Genomic DNA, 26662 nt, shown 5'->3' on the forward strand with positions numbered 1-26662 from the left:
AGAAATCTTTTATATCAGTATCTAATTGAATTTATTTCTAAGTTATAATGATTTCTATTTTCTACCTTTGATAATAGATGGTGACAAAATTTAACTTTTCTTTGACGATGGGGATCTTGGAAGTCATGCTGTTCACTGATGTCAGTATAATTTTTCATTACACAATACTTACAAAAATCTGGAATCTGAATCCTTTTGTCACCCCTGCCACAACTAGAGGTGCATTTCCATATCAAACATCTAATTCTAAGGCTAAAGAATTTTATTTCTCAAGCAAAGACACACTATGGGAAGGTTTTAATCAATGAAATGACATGAAAATCAATCTGGTACTGTGAGAAGGGACCAGAGTCGATTAGGAGAAATCGATTAGGAGTCCATTATCATGGTTTAGACATAAGGAGTCAAAAGGAGGATGGCATTGATGTTAAGGAAGAAATGGAAGCAGAAGATACTGTAATAAGGCAGTTAAGAGGACTTAGTAATGGATACACATATGAAGGGAAACAGAGGAATTGGTGATGACAAGCCCAAGGATCTGGAAGAATTAGGGTATCAGCAACAGGAACAAGTCAATCAAATGGTGAAGAGGATACATTAAGACATATCATGTTACTGGAAATTTTATAACAATAGATTGATGATATGCTTGGTAATTAAAATAGTGTGACTCCCAGTAGTGAATAAAGATTAACAGAAATTTTTAAATTTAGAAATCTACAAATTTTATATTTGGAAATACTGGAAATGAGTGGGTAACACCAACCTAAAAGTTAAGGGCTTCACAGGACTTCTTTCAAAGTTGCTGTCACGTGTTGAATTGCGGCCCCCCAAAAAGATATGTTAAAGTTCTGATCTCTGGTGCCTGTGAATGTGACCTTATTTAGAAATTTAGTTCATACTGATTTAGGGTAGACCCCAATCCATTGTGTTTGGTATCCTTATAAAAGGAGAAGAAACACAGCAACAGACACAGAGGGAAGATGGCCGTGCGAAGATGCAGGCAGAAATTGGAATTATGCTGCCACAGCCAAGGAATATCTGGAGCTACCAGAAGCTGCAAGAAGCAATGATAGATCTGCCTCTAGAGCCTCCGGGGGGAGCCTGGCCCTGCCAACACCTTGATTTCAGATTCCTGGCCTCCAGAACTGTGAGAGAGAGAATAAATTTCTATGGTTTTAAGCCACCTAGTTTTTGGTACTTTGTTATGGAAGCCATGGCAAATTAATGCAGTCCCTATTCAGCCCTCAGAGTAGGGAAAAAGAGGTAGATGTTTAGTTTGGCAGGTGGCGTGGATATCACAGGACTGTGTCTCTATGGAGATCCACTATTATATCAAGTTACCCATTAAACAGATGGAGAGATTAGGAGTGTGTTAGTTCACACAGTAACTCTGTGTATTTTTTCCTCAGTAAGTACACAAAATAACTCTGTGTACTTTTTCCTCAATAAGGGTGGCCATTGCTGTTATCTGATCACTGTGTGCCAGAAATCAACAGGCCTGTCCAGCCTTCTTTCCTGGCACAAAACATTCCTGCTAGAAGCAAAGCATCCTTAGCACCTCATTTCACTCTTCTTGTGAAGGCTACTGGTTTTCAGGAAACTGACAAGCTAACGAAGTGTGTATTTCAACACAAAATGGGAAGGCAAACGGCAAAAAGCTGAGATTTAAATCAAGAATGAGCCAGTTGAGGGGTATGAAAGGAGGGAAATGAATCAACCTACAGTGAATGTGAGGTGACCACGGACAAGCCTGGTGTACCCTGTCGACTATGGTTTTCCCATCTCAAAATATTAGCAAGACAGTTGGCATTGTTTTAAAACACTCTCATCTTTTCAGTTTGATAAGAGAAGCACTAAAGAGCATGTGAGTGTTTACTTAGGAAAATTAAAACCTTGAGTTACTTGAGTTCCTAAGGAAGCTTATTTAATGTGCTATTTTTTAATACTTCATGTGACATACATGTATTGAACACTTATTGTGAGCCAGGCACTGTGCTATATGCTAAAGATACCAAGAATGGTAATAAAATAAGTCCCTCCGATCAAGTAGTTTGCACACCATTAGGAAAAATAGACAAACAGTGGAAGGGTACTGAGATTTTTAAAAATTGTAACATAATAATGCTTATAGTTCAAACATTAATAATAATGATAGTGATACTAGTAAGGTCAAGTGTACTATATGCTTTACATGTGTGGCTAAGGGAGAAGACAGAAAAGTATGCCTGGTTACCATAAGGTTGCCTGCCTACCCTCTTGGCACACCCCTCTTTCTCAGGAACAAAAGGCCAATGTGGAAAGAAGGAGCCAGGAAGAGAAAATGTACAAGGCCTAGAGCTTTGAGAATTCATCCTATCTTTGGAGAAATGCAGCCAGTGTAGGGAAGAGGTGTGGAAAAGTGTGCACGGGGTGCGCTGGACCTCGTGAGGGTTCTTAGCTTTGGTGGTTTAATGGTCTATTTTTGTGCTTTTTGGGGCCAGATCCTGAAAAATCTCTTGTGGGTAGCATTCTCTGAGCCAGTTTTCTTCAAACCAGTGTTCATAAATAGAATGAAGCAGGGAGGGGCATTTTGAATTCCTCTACAAGAATATATAAATGGAAGTGCATTTGATTCATTTCAAATATAATCTTTAAAAATTGGGAATAGCATATTCTGACCATTTGTAGAATCATCTTCCAAGGTAGTATCGCCACATGATTTTAAAGTTTGCATTTTCACTTGTATTTATAATAATGTTCATACCAAATGATGTTTATTTAATTGTAGCCTGCCACATATTAAGGGTGCTGTGCATTAAATTAATCTTAGCTCTCTATCTTTATAGTAGTATCTGTGGCAGAGAGTCCTGGTTGACTCCTAACATAAATTTCTCCTTCTTTGAAAGTAGTGGAACCCTAGATATTTAGATGGGTACCTGGCTACTCAGGGAAAAAAAAAATACATTGCCCAGACTCCCTTGCAGCTAGATGTAGCCATGTGAATAAGTTCAAGTCAATAAATTTTAAACAAGTTTCTTGTAATAGCTTCTGGGACTCTCCCTTAAACACATGGTGAATTTTTACATATGTTCGTAGGATGTATTGTTTAAATATCCCATGTACTGACTGATTTCTGATTGAATGTATCAATTATTAATAAAAGAAAATAAGTAAAGAAACATTGTCCACTGTGATTCTGGACATCAATTTTTTCTTAGAGTTATTTTAATTTTTACTTTATATATTTCAAGTCCATGTTTTGGGAGTGATATTGAAATATTTTAGATCATCTCAGTAACTGTGATTTAACTGAGAAATGCCTTATGATTTCATTGTTTTCATTTGTATTTATATTTATAACTATTTTGGTATAAAGTAGAGCTTCTTTTTTTAAATTCAGTCTGACAATTCTTAACTTGTAATTGGTATATTTAGTCATTTATATACATAATTACTGATGCATCTGGACTTAAATTTCTGTCTTATTTTGTACCTTCTACTTTATCTTTTTCCATTTTCAGATTTTGTTATCATTTCAATGTTTGTCTCCTGATAGTTTGCAGGTTATATCCTTTTGTTTAATCCTTTTAGAAGTTACCCCAGAAATGACAACATGAATCTTTTTTTTTTGTAAGTTATTTGGGTATAAGGGTATTTGGTTACATGAGTAAGTTATTTAGTGGTGACTTGTGAGGTTTTGGTGCACCTATCACCCGAGCAGTATACATGGCACCATATTTGTAGTCTTTTATCCCTCACCCCCCTCCAACTCTTTCCCCAAAATCCCCAAAGTTCATTGTATCATTCTTATGCCTTTGCATCCTCATAGCTTAGCTCCCATATATCAGTGAGAACAAATGAGGTTTGGTTTTTCCATTCGAGTTAATTCACTTAGAATAATAGTCTCTAATCTCATCCAAGTCCCTGCAAATGCTGTTTATTCATTATTTTTTATGGCTGTGTAGTATTCCATTGTATAAATATATGTGTGTGTGTGTATATACCACAATTTCTTTTTCCACTCATTGATTGATGGGCATTTGGGTAGGTTCCACAATTTTGCTATTGTGAATTGTGCTGCTATAAACATGAGTGTGCAGATATCTTTTTCAAATAATGACTTCTTTTCCCCTAATAGATAACCAGTAGCAGGATTGCTGGATCAAATGGTAGTTCTACTTTTAGTTCTTTGAGGACTCTTCACACTGTTTTCCATAGTGGCTGCTCGTGGCTATACTTGTTTACATCCCCACCAGCAGTGTAGAAGCGTTCCCTGTTCACCAAATCATGCCAACATCTACTGTTTTCTATTTTTTTTATTATGGTCATTCTTGCAGGAGTAAGGTGGTATCACATTGTGGTTTCGATTTGCATTTCCCTGATCACTAGTGATGTTGAGCATTTTTTCATGTGTTCATTGGCCATTTGTATATCTGCTTTTGAGAATTGCCTATTCATATCCTTAGACCACTTTTTGATGGGATTGTTTGGTTTTTGCTTACTGATTTGAGTTTGTTGTAGATTCTAGATATTAGTTCTTTGTCAGATGTATAGATTGCAAAGATGTTCTCCCATTCTGTGAATTGTCTGTTGCTGACTGTTCCTTTTGCTGTGCAAAAGCTCTTTAGTTTAATTAGGTCCCAGATACTTATCTTTGGTTTTTATTGCATTTGCTTTAGGGTTCTTGGTCATGAAATCCTTGCCTGAGCCAATGTGTAAAGGGGGTTTTCCAATGTTATCTTCTAGAATTTTTATAGTTTCAGGTCTTAGGTTTAAGTCCGTAATCCATCTTGAGTTGATCTTTTGTATAAGGTGAGAGATGAGGATCCAGTTTCATTCGCCTGCAGGTGGCTAGCCAATTATGCTAGCACCATTTGTTGAAAAGGTGTCTTTTCCTCACTTCATGTTTTTGTTTGCTTTGTCAAAGATCAGTTGGCCATAAGTATTTGAGTTTATTTCTGGGTTCTCTATTCTGTTTCATTTGTCTATGTGCCTGTTTTTATACCAGTACCATGCTGTTTTGGTGAGTATGGCCTTATAGTATAGTTTGAAATCAGGTAGGGTGATGCCTCCAGATTTGTTCTTTTTGCTTAGTCTTGCTTTGGCTATGAAGGCTCTTTTTTGGTTCCGTGTGAATTTTAGAATTGTTTTCCTGAATTCTGTGAAGAATGATGATGCTTCTGTCTCACAGGAATTAAGATTCTTTCCTTCATCTTAACTTTGGTTAACCTGATGACAATGTGGCTATGCAAAAATCTTTTTGTGATGAATTTTCCAGGTGTTCTTTGTGCTTCCAATATTTGGATGTCTAGCTCTCTAGAAAGGCCAGGGAAGTTTTCCTCTATTTTACTCCTGAATATGTTTTCCAAGTTTTTAGAATTCTTTTTTTCCTCAGGAACATCGATTATTCTGAAGTTTGGTCATTTAACATAATTGCAGACTTACCAGAAGCTTTGTTCATATTTTCTTATTCTTTTTTCTTTGTCTTTGTTGGATTGGGTTAATTCAAAGACCTTGTCTTCAAGCTCTTTCTTTCTTCTACTTGTTCAATTCTATGGTTGAGACTTTTCAGAGCATTTCACATTTCTAAAAGTGTGTCCAAAGTTTCCTGAATTTTTGATTGTTGGATTATCGGCTCTGAATACTATTTTATTTGGGATAAATATAGCTTTCCCTAATTTCTTTTATTTAGCATTAGCAGGGTATATCTTTTTCTATTCATTTACTCTTAACCTATTCATTTCTTTATATCTCACAAGTGTTTTCTATTTGTTCCTTTATCAGCATTATATAGTGCGGCTTTGTTATTTTATTTGATCTGAAAATATCTGCCTTTTAATGGGGCATTGAAGCCATTTACATTTATTATATTTCTTAATATATTTGAGTTAAGATCTATCATCTTACCATCTATTTCTTGTTTATCCAAATTGTTCTTTTATTCTCTTTCCTATTTTTCTGCTTTATTTCAAATTTACTTTTTTTATAATTCAATTTTTTTTTTTAATTGAGATGGAGTTTCGTCTGTGTTACCCAGGCTGGAATGCAATGGTGCGATCTCGGCTCACCGCAACCTCCACCTCCTGGGTTCAGGCAATTCTCCTGCCTCAGCCTCCTGAATAGCTGGGATTACAGGCACGTGCCACTATGCCCAGCTAATTTTTTGTATTTTTAGTAGAGACATAGTTTCACCATGTTGACCACGATGGTCTCAATCTCTTGGCCCCATGATCCACCCGCCTCAGCCTCCCAAAGTGCTGGGATAACAGGCGTGAGCCACCGCGCCTGGCTATAATTCAATTTTATCTTACTCGATGACTTATAAGTCTTTGTTATATTATTTTAGTGGTTGCTTTAGAGTGTAGAGTATACAGCTTTAACTCATTACAGTCCACCTTCAAGTCATAGTATACTGCTGCAAATATTGTATAAGGGCCTTATAACAGTACGCTTCCATTTATTCTCATTTGAATTTTGTACTGCTGTTCCCATGCTGTTTACATGCTACATATCTCATGCTGTATTTTTACATTTTGCTTTGAACAGTTAATTCCTTTTTTAAAAGATTTATAGAGCAAGAAAAATAGCCTTTATACTTGCCCTTGTAGTTACTGTTTCTAGTGGTCTTTATTTCTTTTTGTAGATTTGGATTTCTATCTGGTGTAACTTTTCTTTTCCTTGAAGTATTATCTTTTAACATTTCTTGAGCTGTAGGCCTGTTGCTGAAGAATGATTTAAGCTTCTGTGTGACTGAAAAATTATTCAATTTTCCTTTGCTCACGAAAGATATTTTTGTTGAATATAGAATTCTAGGTTGATTTTTTTCTTTCAGAACTTGAAAAATTCTGCTCCACTATCTTCTAGTTTTCATCCTTTTTGGTAGGAAGTCCATGTAATTCTTATTTGTGTTCCTCTATCTGTAATGCATCTTTTTTCATTTGCCTGTTTTTAAGAATATCTCTTTATTACTTTTTATAATAATTTGATTTTATATACCTTGGAGTAGTTTCATTCATATATCTTTTGCTTGAAGCTTCTAGCCTGCTAATTCTGGATACTTTGGTCTTTCTGAACTTACTCCTTTGTCTCCTCAAGTCAGGAACCCCTGCCCGGTTGCTCAATTCTTGTACTGTGGCCTGGACACCCTTTTCAGTCAGAAAGCTACAGCAATAATGAGAATTACCTGGTTTGTTTCCATTCTCTCAGGAATCACAGTCTTTTCTGCCTGATATTCTATTTTCTTTATTTCATAAATTTTTTCTGCTTTTTAAACTGTTTCATGTAGAAAAGTCAATCTAGTTCCTATGATTCCATCTTTGTTGAAAATCAGGAGCTAACTTTTATTGGACATCTACTGTACACGAATTAGATTCATTATTTCTCTTGATTGTATCAGAGAACCTATGATAAAGATACTTCTAACCCTACCATGAAGAAACCAAGGGTTAGGACAGGATTAATGACTAAAGGCACATATTCTATAAATGACAGATTATTTGATTTCAGATATGTTTTGACTACAAAAGGATGTGACTCCACCTAAAACAGAGAGAACTGTAGAAACCTACATGGACGTGCATTAAAAATCTATTCTGTAAATTTTACTTTAATCAGAACCACTTTACTAAACAGTTTGAACTACTTTCTCTAGTGGTAGAAGCAAGGACATAATGTGAGAATGATAGTCTCACACTTCCAAACACTATTTTTGTTCATTTTCTTGTTCCTTAATGATATCCTAGGCAGATTCTACACATTTCTGGCAAGTTAGTTTTTGTTTTGTTTTTTTTTTAAAGTTTCATTCCACTTTGAAACTCCAATTTCACACATAATTTAACCCCCTCCTCACTGGACTCCAGGAGGTTTGGAGGTGGAAAAGGAGGATTATCTGCTCTATCATTCTTCCTCCTCTCCTTTGTCTTTTCAACACTAACCACTTTAAGGCCATGGGCTGGGAGGCAGAGATCTTCCTATAGAAATGCCACATTTGTGATGCTAAGGCATCACTGGCCTTTTCTATCTATTCTTGTGTTCCCATGTTCCCTTAGATAGATTTTCCTGTCTATTCTTTGTGTTCCCATGCACTCTGCTTTCAAGATGTGTGGTTTTATGAGGGAGTTCATCTTCACTCAGATCCCTTCTGTCTTTGCCTCCTTCTGGCCCTGCCTGTGATTCCATTTCACCTCCGGATAAAGCACTATCTTCCAAGAAGAGCACTGTGATGACTATGCCATGATTTCCACCCCCTCATATAATCCCTCTGCTCCCTCCCATGAAGCCAGGTCCTCTCTGGCATTCTCAGAGGGCTGAGAGTAACTAGGAGAGCTTTAGCCACCATTCTTTCCCTAGGCACTCCACACTAAGGTTCTTGTGCTTCAGCCATAGATTATTTCTGTGAGCCTTTCCTCTTCAGTTCCCTCTCAAAATGACATCCAGGAACCAAGTTTTCTAAGAAATCTCCCACTGTCATCAGCTATAGTGGCAACAAGGGGATGAAATGGGGGCTGCTCTATTGCTGTGCAGTCGACAAGCCTCTAGCTGGGGGTAGATCCCAAGCCCAGTCTTCCCTTGCATGGCACCTCATTCTCTCAGATAATGTTCTTGGAATTCCACCTCATTCATTTAAATTCTGGAGGCAAGGGAATTACCTCATGAGAAAGAATGGGAAAGGAACTACCTCCTGCTGAGAGAACAGCATGCTCTTCCTCCCCTGCCACCCCTCATAATCTCCTTATAATTATTTATTTGCTGGGCAATGATTGTGGTTAGTAGGGCCTGTTTAGCCACCTGCCTCTCAGTAAACTCTGGGAGGATCATCAGGCCTCAGTGTTGGCGGCTCTATTTAGACTGTGGCATATCAGTGCCTCTTATTTTCAGATGGAGCTCCAAGGCAACAGTAAAAATCCCACTCAGTATCTTGTTATATAAACAACAGTTCTGCTTGGCCTTCAACTGGAACTGTTCAAAATATGAGCACAAAAGTTTCTTTTAATTTTACTTTGCTTAGTGCTGCTTTCACCACTTTGAAAATCTTGATAAGCACTGAAGGGCACTGAGCACGTAGAGAGGCCTGGGGAAGTCAGTGCGGTGTGCAGCAATGCAAAGTAAACAGTTCTCTGCTGTCCTCCACAAAGTGCTTTCACGGCAGAAAAAAACAGGGTGCTTTCTCACGAGGCTGACCTGCTTTCCGAGAAGTAGCAATGAGGGTTAGGGAAGGGAGGTATGGCAAAGAAAAAGAAAAAGAGAGGGAAAGGAGGAGAAGAAGAGAGGAAGGGTGGGAGAGAGAGACTGAGAACACAGTTAGACACTCATTGCTTTCATTCCTGGCTCCCATGGACACAGCCCAGAAGGAGCACTATGGGCCCCTCTGGGGACAGGCTTGAAGCTGGCAGGCTTCTTTTACCCACAGGGCTATTTAGAGCTCTGGCCTCTCTAGCAGGAATTGGTGCCATCGCCCAAGGAGCTAGCATTCCTGACCAGGGGAGGTAGGGAGGGAAGAAGAGAGCTTTCAAGTGTATTTAACATTCTCCTGCCAGCCCTCTCCAACGGTCTCCCTCCGTTCTTTCTCCAAAACACCAGACTCGTAAGTTTACTGAAGAAAAACAAACCCGTTAATCCAGACTCAGCCTGACATAGCAAAAGAAACAAGACATAGTCTCATGCTGAGAACCCTGGATTTGGAGGTGAGTTCTACCGGCCCTGTTCTTTAATACAAGTTTAGTCTGTGCTTTAGACTTTAAAACAAGTGCCTTAAAATGTATTTCTTTCCGTATCCTGACCTCATCCTCCTTTTTAATGTTAAGCTTTTCTCTGTATTGTAATCACCAAAACTTTTATCGATAGCAATCCATTTATATCCTGAGCACATATTGTGCTCTCAGCTCTGAGATAAGTATTACAAAGACTCAAAGGAGAGACAAACATGTCCCTATTTGGAGGAGAAAGAAGTAGGTGTGGGCTTAGACATCAGAGTACATGGAGGGAGCAGAGCATCTAAAGTCTGAGAAGATGGATGAGGATGAGAAGAGGAGCTTTCGCCCAATCTAAGCAGCTTTCCCAGTGTTCCCCAGACTACTCATTGCGAATGCTGTTCTACTTTATAATCAGGATACCCGGTTTTTGAGAAAGCCCCTTGAGAGTACAAACTGGGTCTCACTCACCATTACCCGTAGCTTTTAGCATAGGCATATAGTAGGATTACAGACTGAATGAACCTATGCACATGTGAATTAATGAACTGGCAGGATGGTGGGGGAGGAATGGCTGTGCCCTAAGTTCCCAAATCCTCTCCAGACCTCCGAGCAGCCTCTCTGAGGGTAAGAAACAGTCAAAGAGGTTTTTCTTCTTGGGTAAATAATGCCTTATGTATATATGTAGACTGCCTTTTTTTTCCCCAATGAGTTGTTCATATACTTCTCACCTGATCTTCACAGAAATCTGACTGGGAGCTGTGTTGGGGGAGCCTATTGTATTGTATCACTATTTTATTGACAAGGAGGCTGAAGAATGACTACCCTCAATCCTGTGTTACTCTGGAAACTCATTTAACAATAGTGGGATTTCATCTGACGAGGCAGTTCTGGTCTCAGAAAGACACAGGTTCAACCACTGATCTCTGATTAAAAGCCAGGGGTCAGCATCCCAGCCTTCCAATATCAGGTTAGCTGTGGCACCTTATTGTCTCTAGACCCTGAAGAAGATGGAGAGGCACATGGTCAGGGAACAACTGTATAAGCACTTTGATTTGGAGAGGAAGAATGCCAAGCAGGCTGTAGCCAGACTGGACCAAAGACTGCAGAGACTGGAGTACATCTGCCTCTACCATACAAAATTGCTGACCTGGGAGCAGAAGCAGCTCCAAAAAGAACTGCAGAGGTTACGGCAAGGTAAGACTTTCAGGACTGGGGAGCAGGTTGCCCCAGAGGCACAGCAGGGCAGTAGGCCCGTCACTCCGCTGAGGCCCTTTCAGAGCCCTGAGTGCCAAGACAGCAACAGCTTCTGATCACAGCCTGGATTTTAGGCTGCCACCCTCCCTTGTCCCTCTCCCATCAATTACATAGCTCCCTGCAGCAGCCCACTCTTAAGCCTGCTTAAGCTAACATTTCTCAGGCTTCCAGTCACTGCCATCTTTCAAATTAGCTCTTTCTTGCTTAAATCCTTAGTTTTCTCCTTTTAAATTTTGTTTTTCATTTTACTTTTCTTACGTTATCTGGGGTTGATTCTGTTTCACTCCTTTTTAAATATCTGATCTTTCTCTTTTGGATCTAACAACAATTTATGGAGCAGTTACTAATGTACAAGTCACTGTCCTAGCCCACTTTATGAAAGTTAAAAAAGAAAAAGAAAGAAAATAAAAAATTTCCCTGGAATTAGTACCTCAGCTTCCTCCCATGTAAAATAAAAATATTTTCTACCTTATGGAGTTTATTTGAGGATTCAGTGAGCACTTGGAATAGTACCAAAACATAAAGTAAGTGCTATATAAGTACCCACTCTTATCAATTAAAAATTGTTACTGAATTGAAACTCTTCTACTGTTTTTGTTGAAAACTGCCACAGTTGTACAGTCTGTAGAAACTAGTTCTCCTTTGTTCATCATTAAAACAATTAGATTTTAATATGACTTAAAAATTCAGCACAGGACAGAAATATCTCAGGTCTTGAAGACTACATCCTTTCTTACTGAAGGCAAGTGCCAGAACTCAGGAGTTTAAAACAGACAGAGTGTATTCAAGAGGAAGGCCAGGTGCTGTAAATGAACATACACTCTTTCAGGTCAACACAGCTAATACATGACACAAAGGCCTAGAGTAACAGCCAAATGTCTAGCCTGGGAATTCTTTCTAACTTCCAGCTTTGGGTTTGAAAGATGAGTCTGAACAAGCAGTTGAACTCCTCTGCTCTCAATTTCCCTGTCTGCAATAAATAGTTAAACCAACCTAGAATGAGAGCTCACATACTGGAAAAGGGTCTTAGAAGCCATTTGGTGGATTCCCACTCTTATTCAAAAAGGACACTGAAGCTCAGATGCCTGCTCTCAGGAGGGTGCACAAAAGGTCAGGCCCTACATAAGTGGCTGTCCTTGCTGAGTAGAGTTGGGTTAAAAAGCGTATGAATCAGGAGGCATAAAACTTTGATTCAGGTGCTTCTGCCTCCATGTCCTTTGGTAGGACATATCCTCTCGAAGCCTCAGACTTCTTGACAGTAAAATCGGGGATAAAGGAAGGAAGCAATACATATTAATTCTCAATATTTCTTAGGCACTGTGCTAGGCAATAGTTTTCCAGGATTCATTTAAATCAAATTGTTATTGAGATTTAATTATATGCCAGTGAGTGGATTATTTAAGATTCGTGTTGCCAGTCCTTTGAGTCAGCCGGTTAGAAATTAGGCTTAAAAATCCACATTTTCAACTGAGATGATACTAAGGCAGATTATTCTGGGAAAGGTGTTTTTCAGACCAGACTTTGCAAAACAGCGACTCAGATAGAGTCTGGAATGCAAATATGAAAAACCATGGTCTCTGCCCTCACAGTGCTCATATTTAAATTGGGGAGTAGTTCCACTTATAAAAAATGATGACCAACTCTTAATGGAGTTCTTCACAAAGTAGGGCAGGAACATAGAAAGGTTCCTGTGTCTATCAAAGGGCTTTAGCTAAGATTTCCCTAAAGACGCAGTGTGTGAGCAGAATCTTAGAGGAGGGGGAGAATGGGGGAAAGGGTGGGAAGTTTATCAGGAGGATGTGTACAATGGGGCTACTCCCGGCAAAAGGAATAGTATGTATAAAAGCACATAAATGACCACCGGTTGCTTCAAACAGCTCAGTACTGTGGGCATGTGACATGGAAGTGGGGAGGAGAAAGTGTATGTGCAGTTTTCAGAGATAACACAATATAGCCAACGTCTCCAATCCAATTCAATCATGAATGGCTTCACAGGTCTTGCAAAAGAGTTGAGAGTTCACCCCATAGGGTTTGAGACTGGTGAAGAAGATTGCATGCTCAAATGTTAAAACATATAAGGTAAAATAGAACTTAGGCAGAATAGACCTGATAGAATTATAAGGTTCAAGCTGTGGTTTCAAGACCTAAACGAGCACTGGTCAGGTGAAGAAAATGAGAAGACCAGCATCTCAAGATGTTTAGAAAGTATAACTGTCAGAGCTTTATAACTAAACGTATGTCCAAGGGTAAAGAAAACCAGTCAAAAGCATATTGCCTGGCACAAAGAGGGCACTCAAATGAGCTTGTTAAATTTGATAACTGGGTGGGTAGAAGTACCATACCTTCACAGAGAGAACATTGGAGAAAGATTAAGTTTCCGAGAAAAGATATGTCCATTTCTGAATCTATTGACCCTGTAGGTCTAAACTTCAGAAGACAGACCTTGCTGGGAGAAGTAGCTCAAAATCCCTCAGTTTATTTATATAAAATTGAAGTTCTTACGTGGAAGAGACCCCTAGAAGAGAGGATCACAAAGAACTCTTCCTTGTTCTGGTTACTTCACAAAGAGGTGGCCAGATGAAAGAGTATTAGGAGTTCAGTGCGAATTCTAGGTTCCCTATCTGGCCATACTCCCTCTGCTTGGTGCCTACTAACCAAGTTGTAGATTTAAGGAATTCTTTCCCATTAGAGCAAAACTTGTCCAAGATTTTCATCTCTAAATGACCAATTCATGAGATGTCTTAAAAACTAATTGAGTTTTCCAAAGCAGCTATGACTACAAGATGTTAAGACATCAACTCAACAAGTCCACTTAGTCATGGCTGGCAGTTGCAAACTCACGGGTGGTAGGAGGTCACGTAATTGCAGTGAAAGAGACAATCCACTCATATCCAGTCATTTTGTTTTTGAAAACATTGTGTTTGCCAAGTAAAATCTTCAAAGGAGACCTCCATGGGCTTAGCCAGTTTAAACCTCTGATGTTGGTGTTTCTAAATCCTCTTTAACATATTCTAGGTAAACACTGGAAAACTGCTTTACATTTTTCTGTTACCATCTATCACAGCAGATCAGCCTAACGTGTAATGTAAACCAAGGTTTATACACACTGGTTCTCTGAAAGCCCAGTTTGCAGAATTCTTTTTCTTCTTCTTATATTAATTTCCTAGGGCTGCCATAACAAAGAACTACAAACTGGATGCCTTAAGCAACAAAAATGTATTGTCTTACAATTCTAGAGTCTAGAGGTTCAAAATCAGTATGTCAGCCATGTTGGTTCCTGCTGAAAACGGTGAGGGAAGGATCTGTTGCAGGCCTCTCTCCTTGGCTTACAGGCCTCTCTCCTTGGCTATCTTCTCTTAGTGCTCTCCCTGTATGTGTCTGTGTGTTCAAAGTTCATTTTCTTATGAGGACACCAGTAATATAGGATTAGGACCCACTCTAATGAATCTAATTATCTCTGTAAAGACTCTATCTCTACATAAGGTCCCACTGTGAGGCAATGGGGGTTAGGACTTGAACATAAAAATTTGAGCACACAATCCGACTCAAAATACTTCTTAATTAACTCAAAGCAGAAACCATGAAGAAACATTTCTCCTCTTATTTGGGGAATGGAATTCAGAAGAGACCAGAAGATGTTCTCATGTTCTCACCACAGGGAGGGCAGAAGCACAGAGTCCCACAGGCTAAGAAAATGAGGTAAGAAATAGATTGCTAAGCTCATGGGTATGACACTAAGTCACTCTTCCCAACTGACCTCTTTAAACTGGTTTCCTGAGGAAATGCTCCCTTCCCCTTCTTAAGCGAGACATTTTCCCCCACATTGTTACCACTCAATTTCACCCTCCACCCCATTCCCACTCATATTACCTTGGCTGATACTGACAGGGGCCACATTCTAATAAGTTGAAATATCTAAAAAAGACCCTCTTCATTGGTTTTCTTTCTTTCGTCTCCTTTCTTAGAGCATCAGCAACCAGTAGGACCCAAGACACATACAAAAGCAAGTCCCAGGTTCCTCCTTCACGTGACACTGGCCTCAAAGACCCCATGAGGAGCAAAGAGCAGCCACTGTCTCAAAATAACAGAACTGCCTGCTTCATAAAAGAGCCTCCACAAGCCCAAGAGAAAGGTTCTGTGAATCCACCTAAGGACATAGACACCAGCAAGGGCATCTGTGTTCTGTGCCAAGATCAAGCGGTTTCCACCAACACCACAGAACAAGGTCCTAGTTCCAGCCCAACTAGTGATAGTGGAATGGCACGTGCTGATGAAACCAGATCAAAAGATGTTGCTCTAAAGCCAGGTGGGAACACTGGAAAACAAATGCCCCCAAATCACGTGGAATGTGCAGGACGCTTCCAAGGCGAGTTCACAAAGCCAACCTTCTTAGAGTTGCTTTCAAAGGCCAGAAATGCCCATTATCTCCGGCATAGGGTCCCTCCTGAGTCGGAGAGGTTGCTTAGCATTGCGGAGATATTTGGGCATGGGGAATCCTCATTGTCCAGGGCAGGAGAGGAGTGTGAAAACAGGGTGCCTTCTAAGTTTCTTCCTCTAAACCATTTAACATAGACCTCACAGTAACATATGCCATTATTGCTAAGGAAATGTGCTCCTCAAATGACTATGTTAAGCAATACAGAGAAAAACAAACAAACATAATTGAATTACAATTTTATTTTAAACTCCCTATTTTTTTTTCCGGGAATATAATATTTCTTAGCCAGGCACAGTGGCTCACGCCTATAATCCCAGCACTTTGGGAGGCAGAGGTGGGCATATCACCTGAGGTCAGGAGTTCAAGACCAGCCTGACCAACATGGAGAAACCCCATCTCTACTAAAAATACAAAATTAGCTGGGTGTGGTGGCACATGCCTGTATTCCCAGCTACTCAGGAGGCTGAAGCAGGAGAATCACTTGAGCCTGGGAGGTGGAGGTTGCGGTGAGCCAAGATCACTCCACTGCACTCCAGTCTCGGTAACAAAAGCAAAACTACATCTCAAAAAAAAAATTCTTGAATGAACGATGCTAACATATGAAAAAGGAGAGAAGAATGAATCTTCTGAAAATATTTTAAGTGATATGTTTATGATGTCATCAAAAATATGAATATATATTGATGACTGGACTTGATGGGAAAATAGTAAGAGTCCGGCTTTCAGGGACTTCCTGTTTCTTCTAAAAGATTCTCATGGTGCCACCTGCTGGCAAAACGGCATAGCTATTCTCTTTGTTTTAGTTCGATACATGGTAGTGGTAGAAATGGGAATGCAATTATAAGTATGTTCTGTAACGTGGTCCATAAAGAAAACCTGCTCTTAACCACAGCCATGTGCTCTCTTTGGAAGCTCTTTCCTTCTTTCCTTTATTTCCAAATAGCTCCATTTTAATTTTCTCCTTCCTACTTTCAACCTGCTCATATCAGATTTTTGTAATCCTGTTGAAAGAATAATGAACAATCTGTTTCCTTTCATATCTCCTAGAATCAAAGGATTTTTTTTTTTTTTTTGAGACGGAGTTTCGCTCTTGTTACCCAGGCTGGAGTGCAATGGCGCGATCTCGGCTCACCGCAACCTCCGCCTCCTGGGTTCAGGCAATTCTCCTGCCTCAGCCTCCTGAGTAGCTGGGATTACAGGCACGCGCCACCATGCCCAGCTAATTTTTTGTATTTTTAGTAGAGACGGGGTTTTACCATGTTGACCAGGATGGTCTCCATCTCTTGACCTCGTGATCCACCGGCCTCAGCCTCCCAAAGTGCTGGGATTACAGGCATGAGCCACCGCACCCGGCCGAATCAAAGGATTTAAAAACCTTTTAATCATCTCCCAACATGCTGTCAAATGCACAGCAGATTCTATCAAACCTATTTCACTGTAAAATGAGAGGTACGAACATCTTTAACAAGTTGTTGTTTCAAGTAGGCCCCTACGACTTGGGCTACGCTGTCAAAGAATCCATGAGAGTTTGTTTCCCGTCCAAAGGGTCCAAATATCACACTGAAAGTAAGTAGTATCATCAGTCATCAGAAAAAATAGCTTTTTGTTAATGCATTTTAAACTTATTGTCCACCTGATGAAGTGCAGAATAAAATCATCACCACTTTTTATTTTTTACCCCTGAGACAGAGTCTTGCTCTGTCGCCCAGGCTGGAGAGCAGTGGCTCTATCTCAGCTCACTGTAACCTCTGCCTCCTAGGTTCAAGCGCTTCTCCTGCCTCAGCCTCCCAAGAAGCTGGGATTACACGTGCGCGCCACCAGGCCCAGCTGCATTTTTTTTTTTATTTTTAGTAGAGACGGGGTTTCACCATGTTAGCCAGTATGGTCTTGAACTCTGACCTCATGATCCACCCGCCTCGGCCTCCCAAAGTGCTGGGGTTATAGGCAGGAGCTACTGCGCCCAGCATCACTTTTTATCTATACTGACTCTATTAGGAAAACCAGCTTGAACCTGTAGATCTCAAAGAAATTAAGCCTCTATTGGTGGGCAAATTCAAATCTTCAACCCAATAACAAACTTTAATTAAAGAAGAATAAACCTGAGGGTGTATTTCATATCTGGAATCAATAGTTGACATAACCCAGCCTCGGATATTTTGATGAAACAAGATTATTTAGCTCAGAAATGATAAAGGACCTCAACCTACTAATATTACAAAGGGCCTGAAATGAAGATTAATTCGTATTTAATTTATAGTTCATTAAATATAAATTCAAAGTACCTTTAATTTGAAAACATTTCATTTAGTTCAGATTTAGAATTCCTTGTGTTTAAAATAGTAATTCCTAATAGCTCCTATTTTTCAGTACCTCCCCCCATCCTGACACCACAACATGTTAGCCGGTCCTCAAAACAATGCTGCAGAATAGTTCTTTATCCCCATTTTACAGATAAGGAAATTGAAGGAAGAGTGGTGGCAACTTGCTGATGATGACAGACAAGCATGTCACCTCTCCTCAATTTCCTTGCTTACGCTCTTTCATTACACCTCACTAACACCTCTCTGAAGACAAAAGCTTAGATCAAACAGTGAGTTAGTTTCATTAGCCCAGCCTCTGGCCTTCAGTGGGGAGACAATACTTTATAGTGAAAAGAACACAAGAAATCTGCACCCCCAACATTTTCTTCCATGAAGCAAACCAACAGAGGAAGGCAGGTCACAGGGGACAGAACCAATATTCACAAAAACTTAAATTTATTTGCACTAGCCATGCCTGGGCCAGCTGAAATAGGCACACACCAGTCAGAGAACCCCTTTGTAAACCACTCAAGCTCTTTCCTGTAAGTTATTTCTTCTTGTCTTCTACACGAGCCTTGCCTATCATCATCACAATTTTCCTCCAAGGCTGAGTCCTGAGTGAATGGGTTGTCACTGCTAAGTGGGTCTTTTCACTGCACTAGCCGTAACAGCGGGAAGGGGCCATTGCAAGGCCACAGGGAGCCAGACTCATCCCAGGCCTCTGCTCTACTTGGTTCTACACTCTCTGTTCCAAGTCCACCTCACTCCTGCCATCCACCGAGGTGGACATTCTGCATGTTCCTCCTTGCTACCTTATTTGTGTCTTCACGGACATCTGACAGACCCAGATCTGTCTGCACTTCTAAAATCAGTATTTTATTACATCCTGTTTTAAATAATATTTCACGCATTGTCACAAAATTGTACATTTAAAAATCTTCCGACCACCTAGATTTTATCTTCTTATCATTTCGCCTAATACATGTTTCTTCTTCAATACAGTGGATACAATACTCCGATTAGTACAACGTAACACAATCAAAGAGAAAGCTGCTGCATGGAGCCTTTCCTGCGTAACTCATTACATTCTAAAGAACAGTTTAAATCCTTAATCTTCACCTGGCACACTGTGCTTTAGGATGGCTTGCTCTTGACCAGTCTACGGTCACTTCACTTATACCAGTGGTTCTCAGCTAGGAGCAAATGTGCCCCTTGCCTCCCAAGAAACGTCAAGCACTGTGCAGAGATATTTTTGGTTGTCACAGCTGAGGTAAGGGGGCTGCTTCTGGAATCTAGTAGGTAAGGACCATAAATCCTGTAATGCATGGGGCAGCCCTCCAAAACAAAGAATTAACAGGCCCAAAATGTCAGTGGTGCCAAGGCTGGAAACTCCACCGTGTACCATTGCATTAAATACTCACAAAACCTTCTGAGATAGAAAATCCGGGAGATAATTGCTGCCATTTTACAGATAAAGAAATTGAGGCTCATGATAAGTAAAATAGCTTCCTCCATACGAGAATGTGGATGAGGAACAAAGATCAGGATACTCTTGTCCCATACTCTCCTCTCAAAGAAGATGAGGAATGGCACGTGTTCAATGGCTGTCGCCCTCACTATCGGTTAAGAAATGCTTTCAACCCTACACATAAAAATCTTTAACATTGAAATTAGTAACAAATGGTTAAAGGAGAAAATATGTACTTCAATGTCGAGGAAATATTTTTATTACATTCATTCATTTATTCATTCATTCAGAGATGTATTGAGGACAGACGATACCTTCCCCATTCCTTCCCCCATGAGGAAAACGGGGCTTTTGCCTTGTTGCCTTAACTCATTCAATGAGAAGAGATTCCACTTCTCACCTAGAGGCAGAGGCAGCTGGGAACTCTCAGAGGTAGAGACCCAGTTTCCTCAGGTTCTAGACGCTACTGAAGAGCGCCCTGAAGTGTCTCCCAATCCTCAGTGTTGGGGGAAAGTTGGGTAAGTTGTTACCAGGAACACTGATGGGCTCAGCTCCTTCCGGGGTGAAATGAAACTTGAAGGAAGGGCAGAGGGAATCATGTTCGGGCTAGAGTTTTGCCCTCACGCCAAGAGAACAAGGGCATCAGAGGGTGCCAGTTCAAACAGGTGTCAGCAACCCTACCTCACCAATGACAGCCAAAGTAGCAAGCAACCATTGCAAAAAAAAAAAAAAGTAGGGGAGGAGGGGGAGGAACCAGAGGTGTGTGGACCATTGCGTGAACCAACTCATTCCCTCACATCCGTCCTTACCCACTGCGGCAGGCATTCAGGCACTGAAGACAGAAGGGACAGCAGACAGCCAGGTCCTCGTCTTCCGCCAGAGGCCAGTACAGTAGAACAGAAGTTCTACTGGGCGGGGAAGGAAGACTGTAAACTGGACAAGAAGCAGAAGTAATAATACCTAAATGCGGTTAATGACCACCTACCAGAAATAAGGCTTTTAAAGCAGAAGTGCATGGAAGTCATCAGATCAGACTAAAATAATATTACGCAAAGTTGGTCATAGTTATAGGGGGCAAGAAAAGATCATATATATATATATACACATATATATCCCTATATATATACACACACACATATATATATCCTGTATATGCACACACACACACACACACACACACACACATATATATCCTGTATACGCGCGCGCACACACATACACACACACACACACACACACACACACATATATCCTATTCTGTTTGTCCCTCTAGGGAACCCTATTATGGATTTTGGTACCAAAAGTGGTTCTAGAGGAACAGAATATTAAGGATGCAGCTCTTTCATTGGTTTTGGGGTTTCTTGAGTTGGCTGCTTAATATGATTAGACCTAAAAATGCTAAGGACTCTATTTCTAACAGTATGGAGAACACTGATAGTCCTTGTTTAGAAACTGATAGTAACTGTTTAGAGAGTTATGCAAAATGAATGCTTTTGACACTCCTGATTCGCTGCTCGTGAGAGGCAAAGAGTTTAGAGACTCTGTACATAATACCTCTGACCACATGTGGAGAGCCAAGGAGCATAACGAAGCTGGTTGGTTGCTCCTGAGTTCACTGGACAAAGTGATGAAAGGAAATGATGAGCTCAGGGATTCTAACTCCCAGCTTCAGAGGCAGATACTGAGCCTCAGATCTGCCAAGATTGCCCTGAGTGAGAGTCTTAACTCCTGTAGAGAAAGAGCTGAAATTGTGGAAAAACAGACGCAAGCCCTTATCATGTGAGATGGCTGACCTGCAATGAAAGGTGCATGCACAGCCTCACCAGGTGCACTGATTGGAAAAGAACAGGACCCTGCAATGTGGAACGGGGACATGTGGGCGGACCCTGATGAAGCTGGGGACCCTGAGTTTGTAAACTTTGATGATCCTTTTTTGCCAGAAGAAACAGCTTCCCCAACCCTAGCAGTGGCAACATCCCCTCCCTGACCCATGCTGCCATCAGCCTTTCCACTTTTGTCTGAGGAGACAAAGTCTGTGATGACTGAGGCAGCAGTGATGGCCTCCCCCGAGGCAGTTGCCAGGCAAGATAATGTTGATTCTCCTCCGGACACATCTCCAACACCCCTGTTTGCTTCTAAACCTGAAGTCCCAGTGGGCACCTAGAGGTGAGGTTGAGAGTGTGACCCATGAAAAGGTGCAGTGGGCTCATGCGCATGGAATTCACTGGTCCTGCTATGTTCCTTATCATCCTGAAGCAGCTGGGTTGATGGAATGGCCATTTGAAGTCACAATTACAATGCCAACTAGGTGACAATACTTTGCAGGGTGGGGCAAAGTTCTCCAGCAGGCTGCATATGCTCTGAATCAGCATCCAATATATGGTACTGTTTCTCCCATAGCCAGGATTCATGGGTCCAGGAGTCAAGGGTTGGAAATAGAAGTGGCACCACTCACCATTACCCCTAGTGATCCATTAGCAAAATTTTTGCTTCCTGTTCCTACGACATTATGTTCTGTGGCCTAGAGGTCTTGGCTCCAAAGGGAGGAACACTGCCACCAGGAGACACAAGAATGATTCCATTAAACTGGAAGGTAAGATTGCCATCTGGGCACTTTGGGCTCCTCCTACCTTAAGTCAGCAGGCTAAGAAGGGAGTTACAGTGTTGGCTGGGGTGACGGACCCAGACTATCAAGATGAAATCAGTCTACTACTCCACAGTGGAGGTCAGGAGAGTATGCAGGGAATACAGGAGATCCCTTAGGGCGTCTCTTAGTATTACCATGCCCTGCGATTAAGGTCAATGGGAAACTACAACAGCCCAATCCAGGCAGGACTACAAATGGGCCAGACCTCTCAGGAATGAAGGTTTGGGTCACTCCACCAGGAAAAAAACTATGACCTGCTGAAGGTGAAGTGAATACAGAATGGGTAGTAGAAGAAGGTGGTCATCAAAACCAGCTGTGACCACAGGACTAGCTGCAGAAACATGGATTGCAACTTTCATGAATATTTCCTCCTTCTTTTGTTAAAAACATGTTTGTGCATGTATACACTTGCACTAAGAAAAATATTCATTTCATTTCCTTTTCTCTTTATCATGTGACATAAGATCTATTGAGTTCGTATCAGCATTTAAGTATTGTTAACTTTATGTAATAGTATTTGGGTTGGTGATTGTTGTGTTTCTGGTTGTATAAAGACAGTTGTATTATGCGAGGTGTAATTATGACCTTATTTTTGTCTTTACCTGAAGATCATGTATGATCTCAGAAGATGTGAATGGGTTCGAGTTGACAAGGGGTGGACTTGTGATGGTTAATACTGAGAGTCAACGTGACTGAATTGAAAGATGCGAAGTATTGACCCTGGGTGCATCTGTGAGGGTGCTGCCAAAGATTAACATTTGAGTCACTGAGCTGGGAAAGGCAGACCCACCCTTAATCTGGGGCACCATCTACTCAGCTGCCAGCACAGCTAGAATATAAAGCAGGCAGAAAAACGTGAAAAGACTAACCTAGCAGCCTACATCTTTCTCCTATGCTGGATGCTTCCTGCCCTTGAACATCGGACTCCAAGTTCTTCTGTTTTGGGATTTGAACTGCCTCTTCTTGGTGGGATCTTGTGATCATGTAAGTTAATACTTAATAAACTCATATATATATATATAGACACATACATATATATACATACACATACATACATACATAAACATATATACATACATATATACATGCATATACATACATATATACATACACACATATATACATACATACATACGTATGTATATATACGTATGTATGTATGTATACGTATGTATACGTACGTATACATACATACATATATATCTTATTAGTTCTGTCCCTCTAGATAACCCTGAGTAATACAGCTGGGTTCCAAAATAAAGAAAAATTAAATTAATTAAGTTGGGACTAAAAATGACATTTGGCATAGTCTCTAGGGAGATAATTTAAAAACTGGACAGAAAGAGATCAGCAAGATAAGGCAATTCTAGGGATCACAGGGAGCTGAGGAACATGTTCTCTCAGGGTTTTAGCTTTATCCCTTAGCAAACCAAGTGGGACTTCTCTTCAACAGAAAAGCTGGCAGATCTGTGCTTTGCTGCCCCCAGATCTCTTTGTCTCTGTAGCAGAAGCACCAACAACTGATGTCATGACCAAAAAGAAAAAAAAGTCCCTATATTAAAACCTTGACGGGGACCTCAATTCTAAAATCGACATTTCCTTAATTAACCAAGCAGCAGTAAGATGAGGAGCTTTTTCTCACAACTGATTCCCGAGGGTCCATTTTTTGTTATAAAAAAACCTATACCTGCTTTCCTTTTGCCTCATAGCTAGCAGTCCAGGGATGGAAAATAATTCACACCAAGCAGAACGTTCTTTGGCTCAGGGTAATCAGAATCCCTAGGTGGGAAGTCCTACAGCTTACTCATACTTTGCCACTTAACCCCAAATATCACTAAAAAATTAAAACAACTATGTTTAGTAACAGAAATTACTATCTTATTTATACTAGTGATTTTGAGGCTTCTTCCACAGGATATTGGAATTGGTGAAATTTGGGGGGTTAACCAACTTAACCCCAGTTCAAAGGTATGAAGTGGCTACTTCAAAACAAACTAAAATGAACACACTTTCCCACCAAACAATATTAGTTTAGAATTGAAAGTTTGTTCAACCTGCGTAAACCAATGCTGCCCCCTTGTGGCAAAGATGGCAAGTTCAAGCAAGTCATCTTGAGGGGCAGGAAATTAGTAATCAAACTATTATAATTTCCCGACGGGTATTGCAAAAGATCTTGTTAAGTGCTGTCAGAAAAAAAGGACTCTGGGTTAAAATAAATTTGGAGAAACTTGGATTAAACAATGAAAACGAATTTCTCTATGAGACTTCTCTAAGCCCTTAATATGCTAATGTCACTGTGAATGTCAAAGGGGAAATTACACCACACTGAATTCCCCCAAGTAATATGACCACGAAAACTTTGCCCATAAATAATCTCCAGGGACTACTGCAATCCACAAAGCACATGTTAGAAGCACTTTTCCCAAAATAAAAAAAATAGATTAAGATTTTATCTTCTACAGGTCAAATAGTCAGCAAAGACCTCATGAATTCCAGATGGCAAGAGCAGGAATGACATTTTCCTTAGAGGATATTTTCCTTGATTTTTCTAATAGTTATTCCCATATACACATGACATACACCTATTCATAAGTGCGCGCGCACACACACACACACACACACACATTGTAATGGCCTCACTTGAAAATATTGTTAGAATTAAATGGCAGAAATGTTAAGAAACTGGAGAAGTATTTGTAGCTGTTTTGGCTAGGTCATACATGTTACATATGTTCTCAGGGGTTGTCTTTGCTTCATTTTACAGATAAGAAATCTGAAGCTTAGAGATCTGAACTTCAGAAGTCCAGCAAGATCCTAAACAGGTAGCAAGTTCTGACCTGGGCACCAAGCCTATTTCTATCTAGCTCCAAGGACCCTGTTCTCCCCACTGCCTTACACCACCTAGCTTACATCCATCCAAAAGTTCTACAATGGCAACGAAAGTGCCCGCTGATGCAAGCACTGTGCTTGGGGCTAAAGGTGAATGCATATCCCACACAATGATTTTGTTAAGATCAAAAGAGACAAAGAAGGGCATTACATAATGGGAAAAGGATCAATGCAACAAGAAGAGCTAATGATTGTAAATACATATGCGCCCAATACAGGAGCACCCAGATACATAAAGCAAGTTCTTAATGACCTACAAGAGACAGACTCCCACACAATAATAGTGGGAGACTCTAACACTCTACTATCAATATTAGACAGATCAATGAGACAGAAAATTAACAAGGATATCCAGGACTTGAACTCAGACCTGGAACAAGCAAACCTAAGAGACATTTACAGAACTCTCCATTCCAAATCCATAGAATATACATTCTTCTCAGCACCACATCATACCTACTCTAAAACTGACCATGTAATTGGAAGTAAATCACTCCTCAGCAAATGCAAAAGAATGGAAATCATAACAAACAGTCTTTCAGACCACAGTGCAATCAAATTAGAACTCAGGATTAAGAAACTAACTCAGAACAGCACAATTTCATGGAAACTGAACAACTGGTTCTTGAATGTTAACTGGATAAACAATGAAATGAAGGCAGAAATAAAGATGTTCTTTGAAACCAATGAGAACAAAGACAAAATTTACCAGAATCCCTGGGACACATTTAAAGCAGTGTCTAGAGGAAAATTTATAGCAACAAATGCCCACATGAGAAGTAAGGAAAGATCTGAAATTGACACCCTATCATCAAAATTGAAAGAGCTAGAGGAGCAAGATCAAAAAAACTCAACACCTAGCAGAAGACAAGAAATAACTAAGATCAGAGGAGAACTGAAGGAGATAGAGACATAAAAATCCCTTCAAAAATCAATAAATCCAGGATCTGGTATTTTTGAAAAGATCAACAAAATAGAACACTAGCCAGATTAATAAAAAAGAAAAGAGAGAAGAATCGAATAGATGCAATAAAAAACAATAAAGGGGATATCACCACAGATTCCACAGAAATACAAGCCACCATCAGAGATTACTACAAACAACTCTATGCACATAAACCAGTAAACCTGGAAGAAATGGGTAAATTCCTGTTTGGACACTTACACCATCCCAAGCCTAAACCAGGAAGAAGTCAAAACCCTGAATAGACCAATAACAAGGGCTGAAGTTGAGGCAGCAATCAATAGCCTACCAACCAAAAAAAGCCCATGTCCAGAGGGGTTCACAGCCAAATTCTACCAGCCATAAAAAGAGGACCTGGTACCACTCCTTCTGAAACTATTCCAAACAATCCAAAAAGAGGGAATACTCCCCAAACCTTTTTATGAGAACAACATCATTCTGATACCAAAACTCAGCAGAGACTCAACAAGAAAAGAAAACTTCAGGCCAATCTCCATGATGAACACAGATGCAAATATCTTCAATAAAACACTGGCAAACCAATTGCAACAGCACATCAAAAAGCTTATGAATCACAATCAAGTAGGTTTCACCCCAGGGATGCAAGGCTGGTTCAACATATGTAATCTATAAATGTAATTCACCACATAAACAGAACCAAAGAAAAAAATGACATAATTATCTCAATAGATGCAGCAAAGGCCTTTGACAAAATTCAACAGCACTTTATGCTAAAAACTCTCAATAAAGTAGGTATCGACGGAACGTATCTCAACATAATAAAAGCTATTTATGACAAACCAACAGCCAATATCACACTGAATGGGCAAAAACTGGAAGCATTCCCTTTGAAATCTGGCACTAGACAAGGATGCCCTCTCTCACCACTCCTATTCAACATAGTATTGGAAGTTCTAGCCAGAGCAATCAGGCTAGAAAAAGAAATAAAGGGTATTCAAATAGGAAAGGAGGAAGCCAAATTGTCTCTATTTGCAGATGACATGATTGTATATTTAGAAGACCCTATT

The 26662-nt window shown here is 40.2% G+C and overlaps 1 protein-coding gene and 1 long non-coding RNA gene across 5 annotated transcripts; both read left to right on the plus strand.

Moving 5' to 3' along the window:
- Positions 1-9559: 9559 nt before the first annotated feature.
- On the plus strand, positions 9560-16257 carry CCDC190 (coiled-coil domain containing 190). 4 transcript variants are annotated; one of them, XM_008984911.5, is made up of 4 exons: positions 9560-9665; positions 10416-10868; positions 14501-14627; positions 14894-16257. In XM_008984911.5, the coding sequence occupies exons 2-4, from the start codon at positions 10682-10684 to the stop codon at positions 15498-15500; spliced, it is 921 nt and encodes a 306-aa protein (XP_008983159.3). In that variant the 5' UTR covers positions 9560-9665; positions 10416-10681; the 3' UTR covers positions 15501-16257. The 4 variants fall into 4 exon arrangements, with proteins under 4 accessions (XP_008983159.3, XP_078211173.1, XP_002760327.4 ...); XM_078355047.1 differs by having other exon boundaries at positions 14504-14627; XM_002760281.6 differs by having other exon boundaries at positions 10670-10868.
- A 6132-nt stretch (positions 16258-22389) lies between these two features.
- LOC144580084 (uncharacterized) lies at positions 22390-25676 on the plus strand. Its single transcript, XR_013528961.1, has 2 exons — positions 22390-22765; positions 24546-25676. It is a non-coding gene; the product is annotated as an uncharacterized LOC144580084 (long non-coding RNA).
- Positions 25677-26662: the final 986 nt, after the last annotated feature.

The sequence above is a fragment of the Callithrix jacchus genome, chromosome 18 (genome assembly GCF_049354715.1).
Source record: "Callithrix jacchus isolate 240 chromosome 18, calJac240_pri, whole genome shotgun sequence".
Taxonomy (NCBI): domain Eukaryota; kingdom Metazoa; phylum Chordata; class Mammalia; order Primates; family Cebidae; genus Callithrix; species Callithrix jacchus.